The 23,612-nt window shown below is 53.3% G+C and overlaps 1 protein-coding gene and 1 non-coding gene across 15 annotated transcripts; one reads left to right on the forward strand and one right to left on the reverse strand.

The window, feature by feature from the left end:
- Window positions 1-482: 482 nt before the first annotated feature.
- Window positions 483-15,311, forward strand: LOC121820666 (uncharacterized). 3 transcript variants are annotated; one of them, XR_009595409.1, is made up of 5 exons: window positions 483-1,106; window positions 6,566-6,658; window positions 6,809-8,939; window positions 9,527-11,172; window positions 13,174-13,476. It is a non-coding gene; the product is annotated as an uncharacterized LOC121820666 (transcript). The 3 variants fall into 3 exon arrangements; XR_009595411.1 differs by having other exon boundaries at window positions 6,809-11,172; XR_009595410.1 differs by having other exon boundaries at window positions 6,809-15,311.
- C11H17orf80 (chromosome 11 C17orf80 homolog) lies at window positions 13,556-23,387 on the reverse strand. Of its 12 annotated transcripts, XM_027974018.3 has the most exons (6): window positions 23,304-23,387; window positions 22,746-22,856; window positions 19,231-20,704; window positions 15,491-15,583; window positions 14,863-14,967; window positions 13,556-13,714 (listed from the first exon to the last, which is right to left on the reverse strand). In XM_027974018.3, the coding sequence occupies exons 3-6, from the start codon at window positions 20,675-20,677 to the stop codon at window positions 13,686-13,688; spliced, it is 1,674 nt and encodes a 557-aa protein (XP_027829819.1). In that variant the 5' UTR covers window positions 20,678-20,704; window positions 22,746-22,856; window positions 23,304-23,387; the 3' UTR covers window positions 13,556-13,685. The 12 variants fall into 12 exon arrangements, 11 of the variants coding, with proteins under 11 accessions (XP_027829819.1, XP_027829818.1, XP_060251023.1 ...); XM_027974017.3 differs by lacking the exon at window positions 15,491-15,583; XM_060395040.1 differs by having other exon boundaries at window positions 13,556-14,967.
- Between the last annotated feature and the right edge of the window lie 225 nt (window positions 23,388-23,612).

A 23,612-nucleotide genomic window follows, 5' to 3' on the forward strand; every position in this document is an offset into this window, starting at 1 on the left:
TTAAGGCAGCCTCGCTGGGGCTGGCTTGTGCAACTCTCCTCACAGCTCACACCAGCGGCTGTGCCTTCACGTGAAAAGTGTGAACCCGGGGGACTTCCCTGGCGGCCCAGTGGCTAAGACTCTGAGCTCCTGACGCAGGGGGCCTGGGTTCGATCCCTGGTCGGGGAACTAGAGCCCACACGCTGCAACCAAGACCCGGTGCTGAGCCAAAAACCCCCACAAAGTCACCTGAACACAGGTTTGGGGACATCTGCGTGTTTGGGAGCCTGCAGACGAGCAGTGTGGGGGGCTCGCTCGTCTCTCCCTAGCAGCACGCATCGGGCATGGGTCTTGTGTTCCCTGGGTGGAGTGTGGGGCCCCGGGCTCTGCGCCCCTGTGTGGGGCAGGAGCAGGAAACGGCGGGGTGGAGGGCCTCCGCAGAGCCTGGCCCTTTAAGGGGCTCCGAGGAGCTATATAATAAGGTCCACCTTGGAGGCCTGAGCGCCTTTCTGCAGCCTCAGCAGGGCGGGGAGGGTGCAGGAGGTCATCGTGGGGCTGGAGCGGCTGGCCTTTGCCTTTGAGAAGGACGTGGAGACGCAGAAGGGCACTGGACTGCTGATTTTCAGGCCATGGACAGTGCGGCCGGGACCCTGAGTCCCCCCCCGCCCTCCCCTCCCGCCACCCCCAGCTTCCTCTCAGCTGCTCACCAGGGAGGTGGAGGAGGGTTTGGGCCCACCGTCCTGTCCTTCCGGGGCCCCCAGCATAGCCCCTTGCTTCTTAGGCAGCCCCCGTCCCCCCTTACATCCTCTCCAGGAAGCCAGAAAATGGGGCTGGCTGCTGGTCAAGCAGAGACCCTAGAGGGGTCAATTGAAAGAAACTGGGACGACCCCACGGGCTGCCTGAGCGCCAGGCTGGCCTTGGGCCCCTAGTCCTTCGTCTCCACTGCAGAGTTCAGGGCACTGTTGAGTCCAGAGGCTGGTTCCCGGAGGCCAGCACCTAGAGGTCCATGCCTTGGAGGGCAGGGAGTGAAGGCCCTCCGGCCGCCACAGCGTCCCTTCTGCCTTCTTCGCCCCCAGAGTCGGGCATAGCTCTGTGCACCTTCTTCACCAAAGGGCTCTGCGAGAAAGGTGAGTGGGCAGAGGTGAGGGCTGGCAGGGGTTCAGCTTGGCTGGGACTGGGGTGCTGGATTTGCACGTGAGGAAGGGGAGGTAGGAAGGGGCATGAGTTCATTCTCAGGGCAAAGGGCAAGTGTGTGGGGCCATCAAGGGGGCTACCCACCACCTCCCAGGGATGTCCCTGACTGCATAGCATCCATTAGGGCAGGCACGGCTGCCTGCAAGGAGACAGTCCCTTCTTTCTGCCCAGCTGTAGGGGGGAGTGTTTGTGGGTGCCAGGTGTTTGCTCCCAGGAGGCCCCTGAGTTCATAATTCTCCCCTGGCCAGGAGAGGGTCTTCCTTCCTGCCCCTCTGAGTTAATCTGGGACCTGTTCAGCGGCCCCCTCCATTCCTGTGTCCTAAGAAAGCTCATGCTGCAGTCTCAGAAACATGTCTCCCCCTCCCCAATGGGGCCCAACCGTGCACTCTTCCAAACCCCTCTCCCCCAGTGAAGACATTCTGTGAGGGGGTGCTGACATAAATCAGGGGTTCCCATCTTTTGGCTTCTGAACCACTCACGGGCTCTTCCTGTAGAAATCCAGTTGCCCCCAGAAGTCTTGCCTCCAGTTTGGGGGTCTCCTCTAGAGAGCCAGGTTGAGAAACTCGGAATGAGTTTAGGACCTGCTTTTAGGATCCAAGTGATTCTGCTCTGGGGAAGCTGGGAGGCCAGGCAGGGGACCGGGAGCCCGTGTGGCCACGTGACTAGTTTATGTTTGGGGTGGCCCTAGACAGTGGGGTGAGGAGGAGAAATGAACTGGTTGGTCACTCCAGGCTTTGAATCCTCAGCTTGGTCCATCCAGTCTCTAGAGCAGGGTTTCACAGAGATACCCTCTTGCAAAGAAATAAAAGTGTTCTTAGGTCTGGAAGGTCAGAGCCAGGTGAGCCAATGGCCAGAGGTGGAGAGTAAGACCATCAGAAGAACACCTCCCCAACACCCCAAAAATGCTACCAGAGAGTTGGCTCAGCACAACACTGGTCCTGTTTAGAAACTGAGGGGTATCTTTCCTGCCGATGGCAAGACAGCCTGAATGAAGACCGACAAAGAGCGAAATATAACCTTTCCATTTCCTTCTGAATTGTTACAAGGTTGGCTCTCACGTCACCACGTTAGATCTCCGGAATCAGGAAACATAGCGTTTGTATTATTTTTTAAGACATGAGTTCTGCAGGCCCTTAACGAGTTCTTCCTTTGTGCTGGGACCTTGCTGGGTTGGGGGCTGGAGAGACCAGGGCTGGAAACCATACACCCCCCCCCCTCCGCCTTACCCCTGCAAAGTCAGGCTGGAGGGGATGGGGTGTGATGGGTGCTTTGGGGGGGCATTCTTGGCGGTTCGAGAAGGGCCAGAGCATCATGTCGGGCAGAGAGGGCTGGGGGCTGTTAAGCCATCTCTGGCCCCCAGTTCTAGCCTCTGCCAGGGGAAGGGACGCCAGTACCTCCTGCTAGGGCTGAGCTGGGCCAGGCTATGGGTGCATGGAGCCTCCAGCCAGGTGCTCTGGGTCCCCAGGGAAGCTGTGCCTGTTGGTGGCACGACCGAGGGGGGGCAGGGAGAAGCCGGTGGCGTGCAAGAAGGGCGACCAGTCAGTGCAAGTTCCTTCACCAGTATGTCGCCAGGATGCCCGAGGGCCAATTCTCCTTCAAGTCCGGTGGGCGATGCCCCTTCCTGTGCTGCTCCCCGCCCCGAGGGAGGGGAAGGAGGTTTGGGAAGGGCCCCCAAAGGAGGTCTCGAGCTCCCAGGTGGCAGCCCAGGCCACCCTGCTTCTCCAACCCTCTAGAAAAATTGGACCTGTCTTCTGAGCCCTGCTCCACTGCCCTGCCAGGCTCAGGCACACGAAGCCCATCCTCCCCACCCCCACCCCGCCCCAGGGAAGGGGAGGGTGGGGCGGGAATCAAAGGCCGAATTGTTACCCTGCCCCGTCCGGCTAATCACACAGCCAGACGGGCTGTCTGGAAAGGAGGCAGTATCTGGAGCCCCAGGGAGGGTCGGAGCCAGTGTTTCCCAAACAGCCCACACTTTCACGGTGGGGCTGGACGCACCTGCCCCATTGCCGCCTCTTTCAACCGTCTCGCTATTTTTCACTTCTTCATAAGATAGCTTCACATCGCTTCCCTAAACGGAAAACTGGCATCACTGACTGGGGGCTCCCATCCTAGCTCAAGTCAGTAAAGAATCCCCCTGCAGTGCAGGAGACCCAGGTTCGTTTCCTGGGTTGGGAAGATCCCCTGGAGAAGGAAACGGCAACCCACTCCAGTGTTCTTGCCTGGGAAATCCCATGGACAGAGGATGGGACAGTCCATGGAGCGGCAAAGAGTCAGACCCAACTGAGCAACTAAACTACCGCAGAGTCACTGAAGGGGTAGAACGTCACTGAAGGGGCAGTCACGAGCTTCAGAAGTTCGGCCCCTGCAGGGACCTTGTGTGGTCAGCTGCGGACCTGCGCGTCCCCTCCCTCTGACCCCAGTCTTTCTCTTGCCGTCGAGGAGCCGTGCAGGGGGAAGCCACCACCTCCTTTAAGAACGGGATCTGTGCATGGGTTCAGGCCTTAGCTTTCCCGATAAACTTTCACAGTTCAGTGCTTTTCAGAGTTGGAAGAAGCCTTAAGGATTATCTAGTCCAGTGGTTTTCACACTGTATTCGGAAGGGGGATTCGGAGGGAGAGGGGCCAGCCTCCAGAGACACCTCTGAGCCAGGCGGCTGGGCTTTGAGACGTCAGCAGGGCTGCGGGCAGCTGTTCCTCGTTAGTGTTGATGGGCTGGGGGGAGTCCTGGGTATCCAGGAAGAAGGCGCCCCCTCTCAGGGTCAACAAGAGCTTCCCTCAGGCTCAAATCCTGTTTCCTGCCCCTCCCGGCCAGTGGCGGCAGTTCGTGAGGGCTGCGTACCTTGTAGGAAGGTACCGAGTTTATCTGGAGCCTGGTCCCCCTTGGTCATAAGCTTAAACGACTCTTTATTCTTTTAATTAACCTTGCCTGGTTTCCTTGGGGAACTGGGGGCCGTGCTGGGCCTGGCTTGGGAACAGGACCAGGTCCCTGCCTGCCCTGGAGCAATCCCCAGCGTGAGGGCCTGTGTGGACACCAGGGTTGTGATGTGTAAGCCAGGTTTTTTCTTTTTTGGCTCTTGGAGTAAATGAATGAATATCTCTATTATATATACTGTGCATATCAAAGTGTAATTATCGGTCTTACTGGAAGGAATGGTTTTACTTAAAAACTAGTGTTGGGGAGATGTAGCAGCGGGAAAGGGCCGCTGAAAGGAGCTAGGAAGCGGGGGTCCTGGCCCTGTAAGTGGATGAGTGCCCGTCGCAAGCGTACCAGCCGTTGCGGCCCGGCCGACGGCAGGCGGGGTGCGGGCGCCACCTGCTGGCGGACAGAGGAACGGACAGCCGCACCGGGCGGCGCGGAAAAGGCCGCCTCTGCCCCTGCTCGCCAGTCCCGGGCGGGGGGCGGGGAGGGGGTCACCTCCCTTCTTCCGAAGGCCGGAGCCCAGAGGGAGCGCTGTGCCGAGAGCCCACGCGGACAGCTGCAAGCACACAGTGTGGACGCGGGGTCTCTCCTCTCTGAGCCACGGTGTCCTCTGCGAAATGAGAGAACTGCGAAAGGGCGAGGGTTGAATTCTGGGGCAGCCATGGCGTTCTTCGGGCTCAGGCGAGACCTTGCTTTGCAGAAGCCCGAGGTGTAGAATAGACCTGTTTGGAAACCAGTGGAATTGACATTGTGGTGTTCCTTTTGGCCCTGGAAAGCGCTAAGTTGCAGGCTTTTTTCTTTTTTCTTTTTTTAAGTACAGTTGATTTACAATGTTGTCTAAGTTAGTTTCAGGGTACAGCAAAGTGATTCATTTATATATATATATATACACACTTTTTTCAGATCTTTTTCCATTATAAGTTATTAAAAAATACTGAGTACAGTTCCCCATGCTATACAGTAGGTCTCTGTTGGTTATCTATTATACACACATACACAGATATAAAACAAAAAAATCCTGTGAAAAATGGCATTGCTAATTTGATAGGGCTTGTGTTGAATCTGTGGATTGCCTTGGGCACTGTGTGTTGTGCTGAGTCGCTAAGTCATGTCCACCTCTTTGCAACCCTGTGGACTGTAGCCCGCCAGGCTTCTCTGTCCATGGGATTTTTCAGGCAAGAGTGCTGCAGTGGGTTGCCATTTCCTCCTCCAGGAGATCTTCCTGACCCAGGGATTGAACCTGTGTCTCCTGCATTGGAGGCGGATTCTTTACCACGGAGTCATCGGGGCGACCCCTGCCTTGGGCAGTACAGTCATTCTAACACTACTGATTCCTCCAGTCTAAGCACACAGTATATCTTTCCATCAGCTTGCATCATTGTTGATTTCTTTCATCAGCATCTTCTAGTTTTTTGAGTACTACAAGTCTTTTGCCTCTTCAGATAGGTTTATTCCTGGGTATTTTATTCTTTTAGATGGAGTGGTAAATGGGATTGTTTCCTTAATTTCTCCTTCTGATCTTTCATTGATAAGTTGTAGGCTTTTAAGGAGGATGAGATTGGAAACACTCCCTAGTTCTCTGCTTGAATGAGGTGAAAAAAGGGCTGAATCTTCCCTCTTGGTCCCTTCAGAGCCCCTGAGGCCTTGCGCGGAAGCTAAGCGGGCTTAGACTCCCTCCCCAAACTCCTGGTGGTCTGTGTCAGTAGGCTGGCTCCTCCTAGGAACCAGGAGTTTTGGTCAGAGCCACAGACAGACAGGTTACAGCACAGGCTCCGTGAGACCACAGGTGTCCCTCTGGGTCCTGTTTATTTCATCTCTGTGTCAACTTTGAAGCAGTGCTCTGCTCTTGCGGCATTTCCCCCAGAAAGAACTATGTAGGTTCTGGAAGCCTTATTGGTTTCATCGTAGAGATGAAGCTTTAACCATGGTACAGGGCTTCCCAGGTGGCGCTAGTGGTAGCGAACCCGCCTGCCAGTGCAGGAGACATAAGAGATGCAGGTTCGATCCCTGGGTCGGGAAGATCCCCTGGAGGAGGGCCTGGCAACCCACTCCAGTATCTTGCCTGGGAAATCCCATGGACAGAGGAGCAACATCTCCACACAGGGTCGGGGTCTTCCCGGATCTCTAGCTGCTGGCTAGGGGTCTCCTCTTCCCCACCTCTCCTCGTTCCTTCTCCCAAGTAGCCTCTGAATACCTTCAGTTCCAATCCCTCCTTCTGAACATCTGGCCCTGCCCCACCTCCTCCAGATGAGTGTATTCATACCCAAGCCCCAGTGAGCCAGTACGCGTGGGATCTACCTTTCTTAGCTTGCAGGAGGGAGGAGAAATTTCTTGCTGTCCTCAAAAAAGTGCTGACCCCCAGAAGGCAGGCAAGTGGCCTATATGCAGGGGGCAGGGGCAGTCTTGTTCCTGGAGGGTGGACGTGACCTTGAAGACATGCCTGCTTGTGCGCAAGGATTCCTGGGATTTTCAGGGGACCGCAACAAGGAACGTCCATTCCTCCACGTGAAGCCGGCCTTCAAGACCCAGGACTGTCCGTGGTACGACCGAGGTTTCTGCAAGCACGGTGAGGCCCTGACAGAAAGGGGGCTCCAGGGGATGTGGGGGTGTCTCCTGGCAGGGGAGGGACGCACCTTCCTGAGGCGGCCTGTGGGCTCTGTCCCCCGCTTCCCTTGCTAAAGAAGATCCGTCTGGCCATTCTCTCTTTGCCCAGCAGATCTGCTGTGTAAGTACCAACATGTCTGCAGGACAAAGTGTACCAACTACTTAGCTGGGTTCTGCCTGGAAGGACCCAGATGCCAATTTGCACAGTAAGTGTGAGAGACCAACCCAACCCCCGACCCGCCCCCACCCTGTGCTGGGCCCACTCTGGCTTTTAGAGCCTTCCATACCTTTCATTTCCTGAGGTGGGGAGTGAAGCGTCCGGCCAGCATCCACTCCTGAGGTTCTCGGGGCGGGGCTCCTCCTGCGCCCACCTCTCCTTGGTCCTGCTGGCCGTGCTGAACTCTGTTAGTGCTCAGGCCTTTCTCTGTGGGGTTCTGAGAACACGCAATCGGGGCAGCAGGCTCGTGCAGGGGGTGTTAGTGAGCCGGTGGTGGGAAGGGGGGCTTAGAGCCAGGCTGTGATTGTCTGTCTCGCCACGCCTCCTTCAGTCCCAAGATGAATGTTTCATTCAACCCAAGTTACCTGAAGGTGAGTGCAGGCAGGCAGGGGGCGGCGCGCTCACTCCTTCCCAGCATGCAGCTCCCTGGGGAACCCTGACTCCCCAGCCCTGCACTGATCCCACAAGCTCTCACTGTCACACCATCTGCTCTGAATGCCCATCCCGGGAAAGGTGCTCATACGGGGTCTTTCCTCCCAGACCCCCTTGCACCTCTGTCATCTCTGCTTTCCGCAGAGCGTCTCAGCCCCTGAGCCCCTCTCCCTCTTTGGCTCAATTAACACACGTGTGGGTTTTAATGAAGGAACCTGCGGCCAAGCTGAGGCTTTGTGGTCTAGAGCTGTTCTGCGTCAGGGCCACCCTGCTTGTGGCTGGTCCCCGTGGGAACTGACGCTGCTCCCACTGATAACAAGCCTTGATAATGAGGGCCTGCATCCGGGGTCACGAGTCTGAGCAAACTCCAGGAGACTGTAAGGACAGAGAGGTCTGGAGCGCTGCAGTCCGTGGGCTTGCAGAATCGGACACAACTGAGCGACTGAACGATAATCTGTAGTCGGCAAAGCACAGCCTGCGGGGCGAATCGGGCCCTCTGTTTCTGTACAGCCTGGAACCTAAGGGTGACTTTTTTTTAAAGGTTGTGAAGAAAAAAGAAGAAAAACCCAATGTAGTAGTTTTTGACACATGGACATGAAAATTCCAACGCTTATGAATAGTTCCGCTGGAACGGGGCCAAGCTCATCATTTACATTTCCTGTCTCTGACTGTGCTCACGCTTACGACGGCGTGATGGCAGAGTTGAGTAGCTGCAACACAGACCAGATGGCCTGCAAAGCCAAAAATATTTACTGTTTGGGTTTCTATAGAAAATGCTTGCTGGTCCCTGGTGGGGATGGCTGGATGCTGGTTAAGTTTGACAGAGGCCAAATGGGGAGCATGGGTGCTGGGGGGAGCTACTGAACTCTTGTTAAGTAGGGGTTCTGTATCCAGTGCTATGCCTTGTGGCTCAGTGGTAGATAATCTGCCTGCCAGTGCAGGAGAAACAGGAGATGTGGGTTCGATCCCTGGGCTGGGAAGATCCCTTGGAGAAGGAAATAGCAACCCACTGCAGTATTCTTGCCTGGGAAATCCCATGGACAGAGGAGCCTGGTGGGCCACAGTCTGTAGTTTCCCAAAGAATTGGACACCTCTGGGCGTGAGGCTTCCCTCCGGAGCACTAGGCTGGGGTGGTGCTGGTAGGGGAGGAGGGCGACCCCTGCTGGTCCCCGGTGGGACAGCTGATGGCAGCGGGGATGTGATCGTCTGCCCTGGGGAATTCACAAGCGCATTTCTAACTTCCATCCAAAGGGATGCTTTCGGCAATTAAGCTGTAAAACAAGGCCATTCACGGCCTGAACGCCTGGCCAGGCCCTCTGTGTAAAGCCGCCTTGTCTGTACACGGGGGGTGTCTGTACCCGGGGGGTGTCTGTACACGGGGTGGGGGGGCGTTCTGCGGTGTTTTCTCCTGGCTTCACTTTATCTGCAGCTTGTCAAGCAGCCCCTGGGTTCCATACGTCCTCCTGCCTGGGAACCCTGCGAGCCCCGCTCCCTGGCAAGAGTGCCTGCCTCCTCATCCTCAGACGAGGCCCCATGAGTCAGGGGCCGCCCACTGCCTGGGGCTCAGGTGCTGGAGTGGGGCCTGTGCTACAGGGTGAGTGATGATGGGGCTGCGCTGTTGCTGGCTGAGGATGAGGGGAGGGGTGATTAGCAGCGGGTTAAGAAGCCAGACTCAGGTTTTGGCGAATTAAGAGAGAATGAAAGAAAAAGAAAGAGAGAATGGGGCAATTTGGCTGGTAAACCAAATGTTCCAATTGTAAGGTCTCAACCTTACTTTATTTGCTTCCCCTGCCAGACAGACTTTCTTTCTTTAAAAGGCTAACAAGTTAAACATCTTTCAGGCCGTGTTTTGCTGCCCAATGATCCCTTGAGTTATTTATACATAATGGTCCTAAGATGTGGTGGGGGGAGGGGGCAGCTTGGTAAGGAAGGGAATGTCACCCATCTTACATTTTTTAAAGAATTCATTTTATTTTTGGCTGTGCTGGGTCTCCACTTGTGGCGAGCGGGGGCTCCTCTCTAGCTGCGGAGCCCGGCCTTCTCATCGCGGAGGTTCCTCTGGCTGCGGAGCTCGGGCTCTAGGCCCGGGGGCTCAGTAGTTTCCCACACAGGCCTAGTTGCCCCGCAGCCTGTGGGGTCTTCCTGGATCCGAGATTGACCCTGTGTCCCCTGCATTGGCAGGCAGATTCTCAACCACTGGACCACCAGGGAAGCCCACACCTGACCTTTCTTGGTTGCTATCTTTGGTTCATCAGGAAGAAACCCATCATGTTTCACACCTTCAAGAGACAGACTCTAAATTATCCTCTGCGTTCTCTGTTTTGCAAGACAGCAGTATTGCTGGGATGAGAGGTGAGAGGGGCATGGGGCTCGCCCTCTGCACACAATGGCTGTCCTCTTTACGCGTCCAGCCCTGTTCTCTGGGTTAGCGATGCTGGGCGTGGATCTCAAGGCCTTTCTCAGGCCAAACGAGGAACTTCATTTAAGAGTAGAAGCCAGGTTCCTTGGTAAGCCAGCTAACGGTCTCCTATGGTGCCCGAGACAATTTGGCACTTTTTTTCTCTTGGGGTGTGAATTTACAAAAAGTCGCACAGTTAAGTTTTTCTCTTTTAGTGTTGAAAGATGAGCTGTAAAAGTCAACTGGTAAGAGTCATCAAAAAAAAAGACCCCACGTTGGTCTGGGGAACTGGAGGACCTTCTATGTATAGTGAAGACGCCGGAAGGCCGTGCTGGGCCCTGTCCTCAGCAAGCCTGCTGCCCCCTAACCAGCACAGGAGAGGCCGAAGCAGCCTGCCTCCCGCTCCTCGAGCTGCTGAAGACGCAGCAGGAGTGGGGGCTCACTGTCCGTGGCAGCGAGTTACTCATAGAGCGGTGGAGCGCCTTGCCTGCACAGCCAGCTTGAGGGTGCAGCTCACACCTGTGTGCAGCCCACTCGGCTCCCCGTGGCCGCACGCACGCACGCCGCTCCCGGGCACATCCGCTGCATGTGGCCTGAGCTGCTGCTGTAAACTGGCGGTTAAATCAAGTTTCTTTTGCACAACAGCTGCTTCCCTGGACGGCTTCCCTAAATTCAGGATTTGATTGTGCTCATCTTACGTGAGGGATCACGGGGCCAGGGAGGGGAGGTAGATGGTACCAATGAGGCTTGCCCCAGGTGAGGAAGTGACGTGGGGCAGCAAGCACCGTGTGATCTGTGTCATCGTCTAAGTCAGCCCCTGGGCAGCCTAACCCCTGGGGTGAGGGGCAGGGAGGCCAGGCTGGGCCGCTGGAGGAAGAGAAGAGGGGCGGTGTGAAGGGACCAGGCCTGCAGGTCTTGCAGACACAGGCAGCGGCCTCGTCCCACTTGGTGGGAGGGGAGAGGGCGGGGGACAAGGTCGTCCAAGAGCACGCTGGCCCAGCAGACAGCTCCTCCCTGGGCGGGTATGTGACACACGGCACGCAGCCAGACCACCAACCTTCTCAAGCCTGCACCCTCTCTAGGGGAGTGTGACGGCTGCTCTGGCCTCCCTGGGTGGTTGTGAGCGGGCGGCAGGTGAATGGTGCACGGGGCTTGGCTGATGAAAGCAAGCGCCTGGGTGGTAGCCAGAGTTTGGCTGGATGGAGTTGGGGCCTCTTGCTGGATTCCAGTTCAGGATGTGGACGCAGGATGAGGCCACAGGAGGTGTCGGCAAAGGTGGTGGTGTTTCGTTCCTACTATGTTGAGACTTCCCATCTCACCCAGTCTCTGCAGGGCAGGTGTAACTGTCCCCGTTTTATGGCCTGGAACAAGGAGGCTCCAGTTCAGTTAGATCACTTGTCCAAGAACAGATGTACTGCTTATCTCACAGGTGAGTGTCCAGCAGAGGCACGTAACCAGAAGAGGAATATTTTTTAGAAATATCTTTGTTATGGAGAGTGGCAGTAGTAATATGTAGGAGCAACACTGTGTCGGAGGAGAAGCAGGTATTAAAAGTAACTGAGGGTTACCAGGTAAAGGTAAGGTAAGGAAGTTACCAGGTAAGTTACAGGTAGGTTACCAGGTAAACCAGGTAACTTAGGTAAACCAGGAAAGGAAGGCGTGATAAAGAAGTGACAGCAGACAGGGCTTCCCATAAAACACTCCACTTATGATACAACAAGATGATTTCATTCGCAATAGCTGAGAATTTTATATATATATAGAAAAACATACTCTCTCCACTAAAGGCAGAATTAATCTCAAATGGGCAGCAGGGGCACCCGCCATTTCCCTGGCCACGTGAGTTACAGCAGGGTGGTCAGGTGCTGTGGTACACTGGTGGGTGACGGGACCTGCCCTGGAGTCCAGGACGGGGGAGCCTGGGCATCACCATGGCCTCAGCTGCAGCAGGGGAGGGGAGGTGGGTTCTCAGGCTGCGTTTCCTGGCACGTGGCTGGAAGCTGTGGTGGGAATTCATGCAGCCGCTCTGGAAGTGGAATCTAAGCGATGCTGCTCACCCTGGGAAGCTCCCACTAATGCACTGGTTTCTTTACAGTAGTGAGGAAAACGATCTCGACAGGTACTGAGTTCAGAAAGGCTCCTATTGAAACATGTCCCAGCCCTGAACGCTTTAGGGCAGACCCCGGGTGGTCTTCATCCCTCTGAGGGAGGAGCCTGTGAGGTCCTGCTGGCCTAGGGCAGGGGTCGGCAGGCTTTCTGTGGAGGGCCACAGAGGAACCACGTTCAGCGCTGCAGGCTCTACTGTCTCTGCTGTGACGGCCAGCCAGCACCTCACCAACAACCCGGGCTGTGTCCCGGAGACCTCACGTACGAAGAGGCCCGCGCTGGCTCGTGCCTGTGGGCTCTCATGGTCTGCGGACCCTGCTGGGGCGGGAGAGGACCTGCGCAGAAGTTGTTCCCACCCACCTCTGAACCAAGCGGCTCTGACCGAGTGAGGCAGAGCCGAAGCTGCGGGAGGGCCTCCTCCCCGCGCATCTCCTGGGGCATTTACAAAGGCAGGCCACAGAGCCCTTCCAGAGGGGCTTCCGGTGACGTTCTCAGGCGCACTGACCTCCCTCTATTTTAGTTATACCTATACCACACTCTTCCTCAGCTGTGAAGTCTTCCTTGTGGACAATCCCAGTACCCCTTCTCCTTACCCAGGAGAATCTGAGGCAGAATTATACCCCCACTGGGGACAATCAGAGAGGGTGGGGAGGCAGGGGACTGAAGAACAGAAAAGGGAGGTAAAGCCAGTATCGAGTTCTTGGGAGAGAGGTGCAAATGCGTGAGAGCTGGCTTTACAACAGCACACCTGCTTTCTTGTAGTTCTGGAGGAGTGGGGGCAAATGCGTGTTCTGGCCTGAGGATCACAAGCAAAGCTGAGACCCAGACAGACTCACTGGTCCAATAGGGGCACATGTGTATCCGAGACATAATCAACCCTTGATAGTAGGAAAGGATCAGAAAACCTTATCCATCCGTGCGATCTACACTGGATTTCCACGATGCCTTTATCCAAGTTATCGTCTAGGGTCCAAAGCAGAAGTCATAAAACTAGAACAACGTGGAATATTTTGACCAGGGAAGAAACCCCCAAACCCACCCTCCTTACGTAGCCCTAACGAAGTGGGAGGAATATGTGAATATTTCACTCAGCTTCTTGGGGGGTGTAGGGATCGGATTCTGCAACGCTTCCAGGAAGAGCTGAGAAGCAGAATCCACTTGCTCACTGCTCCAGTCACTGCAGATGTGGAAAAGATGATTTAACATTCTGTGGAGTGTGCTGTTTTAATCAGCTTAAAAGAAAAAGAAAAAAAAAATCACCCGCCAAGGATTTTTCAGAGGCTCACCTGCAACTCTGAACCCACCCTCTGCTTGTCCCTCACAGCTGCTGAGAGCTGGTCAAGGACCCAGAGGAGCCCACCCACCCCCAAGGGGAAGGGTCCAACGTGAGTTGAATTCCAGCCACTTCAGATGCTCTTCTGAACCAGTATCCGGCAGAGATGAACAGCACGATGCCAAGATACAGACAACAGTTTTGGGGAGAAATGATTTAGAATTGGGATTATTTTTACCGAGAATGAGGAAACAGCTATTTTAAATTTTTAACGATGAACTCCTGTCATCTCCCTGAATAACATCCGCCTTTACTATTAAACAACCTCAAGTTTTTCTCCAAAACTTTCAGTCACTTTTGAGAACAAGCCAAAAGAAATATCCATAGAGAACCAGACCTGTCCAAATTAAAAAAAAACACCTGGCTCCTCCAGAATGGTTGGGCTCCAGCCATTTTATTCTCTCTGCCCCCTCCGTGCCCGCCGGGCAGTTTCCGCCCTTAAACGCGCTCTGCAGTCTCCGCCGTCCTCACTCAGAGCGCCAGAGCTTTCCGTGGCGTCCAGGTCAGCGCTGATTACGCCAGCGCTGCAGCTCTTGGGATAAAGAGAGACAAACATAAGGGTCTACAAGGCAGTTCCTTGACGGCTTCTACCTCTTGCCCCTGAAGATCATCCCCCTGTATTTGTTTTATAAATTCAGAAATAAAGTCTTCGGTACAGGGGTAAGTTTCTGCCTTACTTTCCTCAGTCTCAATTTAAAGATGTGAAACAGAAACTCCAGCATTACCTGAGTGGTCTCTTTTTCAGGGGAGGCTTTTCCCCTGTGGAACGACGTGGGATTTCAGGCATTGTGATCAGAAAGGAATTTTCTTCTCACGGATGGCCACGTGTATGAGACGTCAGTGGGCAGCCGTGGCTGGCTAGTCAGGATGTGAGAACTTGCTGCAGACGTGATGCACGTCTTGACCCACACCCTCTGTCCTGGCACTGAATTAGTCGCCAAGCCTAGCTCAGGGTCAAACCTGACATTCTGGAAGTTTGTGAATTCTACTGGCCTCTAGTGTTAATAATGATCTTACACTTTTGCACTGAAAAATTTCATCTGAAAGCATTTGGATTTTGTCTGTTGTGGAAGAATACTGGGCCTTTTCTGATTTCTTCAATACAATAATACTTTTTAAAAGTGAGCAAATGTTATCTGGAATTAAAAGAGCAGTGCAATCTAGGCATGTTCCTTCTGGTAAGATCTGGAGCAAGCTGAAATGCACGACTAGAAAGGTGGTGGTTCTCTTTAATGTTAAAAATACGTTAAATAAAACAGCTCTCAGCCTTAGACACACTGACAAGTGACAGCTGCGTTTGCTTCTCATCTCTTAGGATATAAAGCTGTTTGGTTTCCATCCTAAAAAGAAGTTCTTAGCAATCAGAAAGTCACCAAAGAGGAGAGCCCTGATCTTCCAACAGGCAAACAGCTCAACAGCTTTACTGAGAAAGCACACCCGATCTCCTGCGACCATCGTTGATGGAGCAGGAGAGCGGCTATGTAAACTCTAGTCAAATCTGATCAAGGACATTAGAACCAAAACCTCCCAAAAAAATACCCCAGAGCCTCGGGCAACAGCTTGTTCATGAGGGCGTGTCAGACAGTGCCAAACTGAAAAATGAAAACGCAGTTCAGAGGAGCCCTCAGCGGTGTGCGTCATGGCTGTGGCCTGCTGCTGAGGATGCAGAGCGAGGCTTACTCAGATGCTTGAAGCTCCAGCTGCAGCAGAGGACAAAGCAGCCGGTGAAGAGCAAGGTGAGCCCGCCGACTCCGCTCCTCACACTGGTGCGGCACCGGATCCAGCCTGTTGGCAGAGAAGCAGGGCTCACATTAGAGGGCAGGCCACTGGGCCCTTGTCTGCAAGGGACTCAAGTCACCCGGTCAGCTCAGGCAAAGGAATTGCTGCGCAAGGAATTTACATACCACTGTATTATATATGTGTGTTTTAAACAAACGAAAAGGCGAAAACCAAAAGAGCTTAATTTTAATCAATTTCAATTAATTAGTCACTCTTATTTTGGGAGTCTGGTTAAAAGTTTCATGGGGAGGAGCTGAATACGAGTGGTCTTGCAGCTGAGCCTTCCTCGCTTGGGGACAGCAGAGGTGGGCAGGTACTGAAAAAAAATGAAACCTGTTTGATAAACGGCAGCTGTCTCACTTCAGTGCTTTAATTGCGTCAGACTCCAGGATGAAGAAAGGCAGGGAGGAAGATGGGAAGCTCGCAAGCCGTCCTTTCCTAGTTCTCGAGCTGGGCTGTGACAGCCCTGGCTGAAGGAAGAGAAAGTCTGGAACCAGCGAGAGCCCCGCAGGCGCGACTCGGGCCTCACCTGTGTGGACAGCTCCCAGGAGCCTCCTGAGAGAGGAGCTGGCCGGGGCTTCCAAGCTCCTCACCGCCGTCGCGCTTCTTTCCAACCAAGGAACTAGGGTTCCAAACAGAAGTCACTGTGACAGCTCATCTAAATCCGTCCTCTTCCCCAGCACTCGGTGCCCAAGGTCCCCAGGGCGAGGCTGCGGGAAAAGTACATGCCAAGTCGTGGGTGACGGTCTGCCCTGGGCTGCGGCCGTGTGAGCACCGGAGGCCAAACCACCTAGTCGGCGCCGAGAAAAGGTTCTTCGGCAGACTAAGGGGCCGGAGGGATCGGGACCTGGATCATCTCTCATCTGATGAATATAGCGCCCAGATGACCCCCGGGACAGGCTTGGTGAGTTACTTCTACTTCCTCTCGCCTGCTGAACACCTTCTCAGCAAACAGCACGGCTTGCTACTGTCCTGGTGATTACTCATTACTACTGCCGACAGCTGACAGGTCTACTGTATCGGCCCATCACCACCGCTGACCAGCACATGCTTCTTATTTATGTTCGATATAAGAATAACTAAAGCAGAACCAGGAAGGCAGGTTTCTGCTATGTACTTACAGTTCCCCTGCCCTTGCGGCTTTCCACGTTTAATGACAGGCTGGGAATCGCTACTATTGCTGGTTCTCTGGTCTCGGTTTGGTTCACCAGGATCAAGTGTAAATTAAATATTTACAACTGGTTTGGCAGGTGTGGTGAAGTTGCTGCAGATGTAAAAATACTATGCAAATGATCATCCATTTATTAAAAATGACAAGCACCATGCTGGCTTCTCAGAAACCACACAAAAGCTATCTCTCTGGCAAGCTGAAGATTCACATCTTAGAAAACAGAGCACGGCAAACCCATCCAGCTTGGAAAAATGGCTCAGCTCTGGGAAGCCTGCAACGGCACCACCTCTCCCTGGAGTGTCAGGACCCCAGCGGCTCCCAGGGTCTTCTCCAGCCGGCTGAGCCCGCTCACTTCATTCCAGGTCCAGGCACTTGATGCGGATGACGTCAGTTGAGGCCTAGAGCTGGAATATGTAAGCAGCCCGCTGCTGGGAGAGCCCAGGCCCAAGCCTGCAGGGGTCCTGCTGGAGCTCTTTTCCGTGACTCCCTGCCTACCACCCTGATGCTCTGGGTTCTGACCTCCATCCCTGAGGAATGGTCGTGCGCCTGGGGCTGTTGCGCACGGCCGGCCTCTGCCGCCTCACCCCCGACACTGCTCTGCAACTGGCCCCACTGGGACGGGGTTCCGCTGACACAGACGTCAGAAACCCGCAGCCACGGTCTGTGCCTTAACCGTTCCCGTCACCCCTCTGGCCTGGCTATAACCCCAGAGGCATGGCTCGACTCACCTCTCATTCTCAGGCTACTGGTTACTCACACGTGCTTCCCTTCAACACCCCCTTTTACGGGCTCCTCTGGTCGACAAGGGGACCTAGCCCCGGCCCGTCAGACTTCTGCTCAGGTTCTGATTCCCACCGCTCCCTGCCTGTTCCCCACAGGTGCCCCTCCTCAAAGCCCTCACATGGACACCCTACTGATGGCACCCCCGTGTGCAGGTTAGAGAACAGCCTTTATTTAGTGGTTTCTGGGCCTTTGAAAACCCAGGACCAGACAAGGTTTTCCTACTTGACCTTCTGGTTTCCCCATCAGGCAAGGTTTGTTTTTTTGTAGTTACACAAACTGTGTTTTGGTTTCTTTCCCCTAAACCACCTTCTCCCTGCCAGTCCACTCCTGGGTGCCAGGGACCTGCATCAGCGCCAGCATCCAGCAGCTCTTCTCAGACGTGGCTCATCTTCAGAGACACCGAGGACACGTCTGGAAGTAGGTTCTGAGGCTTTACTTCAGATCATTCTCTGGGCATGACGGCTAGGAATCATAAATGACCATGTGACACTTTTACCTGTCCAGATTGGGAACAGATCTCTCAAACCTCCTGCCCTGAAGCCAAAGCACTGGAATTCTGCCAAAGGCCCAGCCGGCGCTCCCAGCCCGGCGCTCTCAAGGCGGCTGGTGGACTGCTGAGGGATCTCAGACCCTGGGCCTTGTCGAGTCTCCTGAGACTGAAATCTCGGACTTTTGAAATCCACTTTCTCTCAGGCCAGGAAATGACTCCTCCTGGTAGTTACATCCATGAGCATCTATCTCCCCGAAGCTCGAAGCTCCTCGTGCCGGCGAATCCCACAGGCTCATTTCCCTCACTCCTGATTTAGCGAAGCCCAGCTCGGGGTGCCCTCAGACGGCCACACCCGGGTCTCCAAGCACAGCCACTTTTCTCTGGCCACGAGAGCGTCTCACTTTACCCTGCTTCATCAAGCTGAAGGCCTCGGGTGCCTTTCGGTCGGGCAACCCCCTCACCTGGGTCTGCTTGGGTACCTGATATGCAAGGACTAGCTGTGCGCTGGGGCTGCCTTCTGAATGAAAAGTAAGTGACCACAGCCCAGAGCCCAACAGCCCAGCAGGAGAAACACTGCCTGGAAACGCCTAGCAGAGACCCAAGTGACCTTCGAGACTGACTGAACCCTGGGCCAGTTACTCACCCTCTCTGAAACTCAGTTTCCTCATATGTAAAAGGGGTAAGAGCCATCTCCCAGGACTGGCATAAGATCACTTAAGGTAACTGAGGCAAACACACAGGTATCCCAGCACATACAGTTACCTCAGGAACTGTTACCCCACTGGCCCTGCCTATAAGTACCAAGGGACGAATGGCTTCCGAGAGAGGAGGAAGGCTCATCCGAGGTCTTGCCTGAGCCAGAGCCTATATGGCCCAAGCTCCTCCGCAAAGACTGCCTGCAAATTCAACTTCAGCCTGTGGCTGTCAGGGACAGCCACTGCTGGGTGAGGCTATGACGCTTTCTGAGAAGCCACGCCCCTTTTCAATCCTTGTAGATTCCATGGCCTTGAAGTCCTTGGGCAAACGACAAATTAAATCTTGACTTTAACTGATGGGTCACTAGGGTCTCCTCTGGCATCTCCTGTTCGTTCACTGGCAGCATCGAAGTCTGAACATTAATGGTGGAGCCCACTTCAACGGTTTTTGGTTTGTAACAGAATCAGAGGCCATGTGATGGCCACACATTCCCCGATACAGAAACCCAAACTGAGCTCGCATCGCAGGCTGTGACCAATAGACGAGAACAAAATCCTTCTCGGCCACAACTCTGGAAGCGCAGACTGCCCACTTCTGGCCATACCCCTCCCCCGACCTCAGCCGCTCGTCCTTGACCCCCCACCTCCGCTGCCTTGACTGCCCTGCCTCCCAGGTCAGCTTTAACCCCAGCCCGCCCCCAAACCAAACACCCCATCTGCTGCCAGAGCCGCCAGGTGCTGTGTCTGACCACATGCCCAGAACCCATTTTCTGCCCAACCTGGTCCTGAAATCTAAGCACAGCAGACCCTGAAGTCTTTATGCTTCTCCTGAGTCTGTCAGCATGGAAACCCACCCAGTTTCTAGAAGAGGCTGTGCCTCTTCCAAGTGTAGAGGGTCAAGTGTTAATCAGCATTGCCGGCCAGCCTGCTGTAGTCCTGCCTTCAGCTCTTGGTGGGGGGGAGGGGAGAATGATGAACCATCCTTAAAACTGACCCCTGGGAGCAGGAAGTCATGTTCTGAGAGCAGTGACAAGTGCGGGGCCCTGGAATGCGAGGGTACAGAGGATGCTAACCCATTAACTCAGAAGGCATGGAGCCGCCTGGACGAGCTTACTCCTGAGCGTGCTTACCTTGGGAGAGTTTCTCGCCCTGGGGACTGATGACAAGCAGGGGCTTCTGGGCCAGAGTGCTCCAACGCTGGGGCCTCTCTGGCAGCACCCCGAGGCCAAGATAACCAGAATAGAGCTCTGGAAACCACTCCAGCCCCAGGGCGCTCGACAGGGTCTGACCGGCCAAGGGGCTTCTGGAAGCATGGTGCTGGGCTGAACGTGCAGACTGCAGCCCCTGGGGGTGCGATGCTGGGGGCTGAGAGCCCAGCTTAGCTGTCAGAGAAGCCCACTCCTCACTCGCCATCAACGCCTTCACAGCAGGGACTCGATTCCGGCTGCCGGCTTCTGCTTTCTCTTCCTGGAGAAATTTTACAGCCAGAGAGGTGGGACTCTGGTTACGTGACTGAGCTACAGGGAGACGCTCAGGGCAAGTTGTCCCCGTTAGCGGGAGCAAGTGTAAACCGGAACCTCTGTCTCGAGGTTTCTTCTCTGTGACTGAATCATGGCTCAGGGAAGCCCAATCCTGCCTTTCTGTCACAGATACACTTTTCTCCGCACGTCCCTGGCTCCCATATGTCTCTGCTCCAAGGTGGAGTGCTTTCCCCTGGTTCTCCCTGCCCTGGCTTTTACCTAAGGGGTTAAGTTTAAAAGCAGCAATCTGTGATTCTGCACTCTTTGCCACAGTCCTGAAGTCTCTATCAGTAGAGACTCCTAAGAGGTGATCCTCGGCCTTGGAGTCTCTTTCTCTGCCTGATGACGACATGCTTCCTCTTTGAACCCTGTGACTGCAATTCACAGGAGAACTATGACCATCACCAAGAGGTGCACTGAATAATCCTATGAGGTTCTGTCCTGAGGCATCCACCCTGTCCAATCTTAAATCAGCTGAAATGGCTTGCACATCATTAAGGCAGGCTGAAGAATATTTCCTATCGTGATTCGACCGAGAAGGTGCCACTGGGCCAGGAGGTAAAGGTGCTTCAATTTCTGAAGGGTTATTTCTACTTTCTCCCGATTGAGGCAAAGCTTTGGCAAGTTCTTTTGTAGAACTGGTGTTTGCTGACGCAGAAAACCGAGCTATAGTTTCTCCCTGGAAAGCAACCTTTGGTTTAGTATCCTTTAACATTTTGAGGGAGGGCTTAACTTGACTCTTGATGTCTTCATCAGCTTTTTTATGACTTGCTTTTTCCAAACCAACAGCTCGTGCTGAAGGGGACTTGACTGTCCGTTCTGAATTGTTCCCTTTCAGTTCCAGATTTCTTTTCTTACTGTCTGTCCCTAACTCTTTCTCTTTTGCTTTAATTGAGTCTCTGATTGGCATTTTGATTTTTTTACCACGTGTGAGTGTAGCTGTCTCACACTGATGAATTTCTTGATCAGCAGGCATAGTTGCTCCTAGCATCTTACAGTGCGGCAAGTGGGATTTCAATCGTTTAAATGGCTTCTTACAGTAAGGACACAGTTCCATCCCGGGTGAAACAGCACTCTCCTATTCCTGAAATAGACAAACGCAAGGAGATAGGAAGCATACAGTCTGTAAATACTCACGCCTTAGTTAGGTGTCATACCTTTTAAATTCATTTGAAATAAGCCAGGCTAAAAGACATTTTAAAACATTTATTTTGATTCATTCTTTTTCTTCTATAGGTATAAAACAGACACAGTTGGACTTTAAGGTCAATGTTCCTGACTCCATTTCTTCTTGTTATTTCAGATTTTTTAAGGTCTTCTAGGAATCAATCATTACAAAAGATGACCAAAGGGGTGTTTCTACATCCCTAACTAGGAGGCGAGCCAGGCAAAAGGACTTATATCTAGTGAATTAATGGTTGGTGGAAGGAAAAGGTGTCCAAAATGCCAGCCAGAATGAAATATTTGCTATTTAACTTTGTAGCAAGGCAACTGGATAACACATGAGTGTAAAGAAATTGTTATAAAACACATCATTCAAGGGAAGAAAGTTGAAGAATAAAAGACTATAGCAGTATGTATAGAAAAATCCATGCGGTGCAAGAAAGCATTAGAACTTTAGGTAACTTCAATTACCTAAGCATGAAAAATGAGAATGCTACTAACGTTTAACACATTAGTAACATGCATACATACACACACACACAGAAGTATGGCTAATGTACATAATACATAAACGGAGGGAAGATGGTCCCAATTTTTTTACTCGGTTTGTACGACAATGGATTAATGGGAAATTTGTTTAGTTTGACACTTTTGTGAAATTTATGCCATATAACATTGAAAAAAAAAACTCCTTAAACTCTGCACTTCTACTGGCTTCTAGGGGGGACTGGCTTGATCCCTAGTTGGGGAACTAAGATCCCACGTGCTGTATGTTGCCGCCAAAAAAATGAAAAATACTTAAACCACATACCATTGGTGCCTCTGTTATACTCTCCAGTCAGGAAAAGGTAGTATTTCATTCCAAAGCTCAGATGAAAGTTATTTGTTTACATTTCTTATTCAATTAAGTTCCAAAGGGTAGGGAAAAGGTAGCTCCTGGGCACAGCTGTATTCTCAGAACTGAGCACTGGGTCTGGCCCTGGCCAACACATTTATTAGAGCAACCAACACACCTTGTCCTACATGAAGTCAGGCAAAATAAAACTCTTTTGCCAATAGACTTTATAGGAATTTTTCTTACTTTGGAAGTACCCCTTAGATAATATAATAAATGTTGTGGACCATTTGGGCTTCCCAGGAGGCTCAGTGGTAAAGAATCTGCCTGCCATTGCAGCTGCAAGTTCAATCCCTGTGAGATCCTCTGGAGAAGGAAATGGCAATCAACTCCAGGATTCTTGCTGGGATAATCCCATAGACAAAGGAGCCTGGCAGGACACAGAACATGGGATTGCAAAGAGTCAAACAGGGCTAAGCACACATATACAGGGACCATTTATTTACAAAAAGACACACCACGGAAGTCAGTGCACAGGCCTTGGACTAATGATTTTAGAAGGGGATTGAGACCTCTGTTAGAGGTGTCTGCCTACATGCTCTCCATCCTCACTGAATCCTCCTGAGATCTTTCCTGTACCGTCGAGCTATAACGTCTCAACGCGGGTGCCTTAATGTTACTGAGTCCAAGCTCCTCTGGTTCATTGCACAACAGGCCAATAAATCCAGAGGAATTGTTGGTACAAGGACCAGTGACGTTGTCTGGAAAGCCAGCAGACTGAGAAGATGGTGGATTTGTGTCCCAAAGAACCATGCTGCCAGTTACAATTCAGGCCTCTTTAACCCTCAAAGGGGAGGGAGGAAAGTCAAACACTTCCTGGTTCCCATCACCCTGCGGAGGGGGTGTGTTCATTTCCTGTGCCTGCAGTCATTCACAAGTGAGCCCGGTTAGGCTGTTTCCTTCGAGCTAAACAGAGGTATTTTAGCTTCAAGCTCATAACCTGGGAGGTAGGATTCCCAGAGTTGGGCCATTAGGTATAATTTGAGATTATAAGTAGCATCCTTCTAGGGATTAATTTGCGCTAGAAAACAAAGGTCCTTCCCTATTACATTAACTACTTTCTTACCTGAGTTTTTGTAGAAGGAAGCTAATTTTGCGATTGTTTCTCCTGTGTCTGCACGCTCCACGACCGCCGTTAGCCAGGCGGGCAGGGTGAATTCGATGTTAAGCTCAGCCTCTGGAAGACACAATTAGGGCAGTCACTCGAGGGAATGAAATGAATGAGAGGAACAAACTATTGGGGCAAATCCAAAACAACGGGGGTCACCACTAGGGCACTTCTACCTGGGGGTCCTGGAGAGCAGACGTGTGACCAGCCTCCTGGGCACCGGGCTGACCTCAGAGCCCTCCCTCCCGCGCCCTCCAGTGGGCTTTTCGCCCCCCTCTCCCTTGCTTTTTCAAGAGAGCGGTCGGGCGGCTTCCAGGGAGTTGGGTGGGACCACCGAGCAGCTCCGGCCGGCAGCCCCGCAGTCTCCCCCAGCCCCGGGCGCCGGGGCGCCGAGCCTTCGGCTTCAGAAAGCCCTCCCCTCACTCTCCTCTCGCCTCCACATCCGCGCCCAGGCCTACAGCGGAGGCCACAGACAGCACCGCCGCCTGTGGAAACTCCGCCCGGGCGGCGTCTCACCTCGCGAGACACAAAAAAACCCAGGAACTCCGGCCACGAGCTCCCTCAGCGCAGCCCAGGCGACGCGGCCCAACTCCCTGGACTAGGCCCCGGGGCAAGCCGTCTACACGACTGCCTGATGCTTCTCCGCTATTTTTTTTTTTTAAACTATGGCTTCACAGGGATCTAAATCAAAGACTTGTATCATATGATTATGACGCGGTTTAATTTCACTGAAGCCTGGCTGGACTCACGCCGGCCGTCTCGGCTGCGAACAGGCAAAAGCCCGGGCCACCTCTAACGAGGTCCTCTTTCCCAGAGGCTCCTGGT

Source organism: Ovis aries, chromosome 11 (assembly GCF_016772045.2).
Source record: "Ovis aries strain OAR_USU_Benz2616 breed Rambouillet chromosome 11, ARS-UI_Ramb_v3.0, whole genome shotgun sequence".
NCBI lineage: Eukaryota > Metazoa > Chordata > Mammalia > Artiodactyla > Bovidae > Ovis > Ovis aries.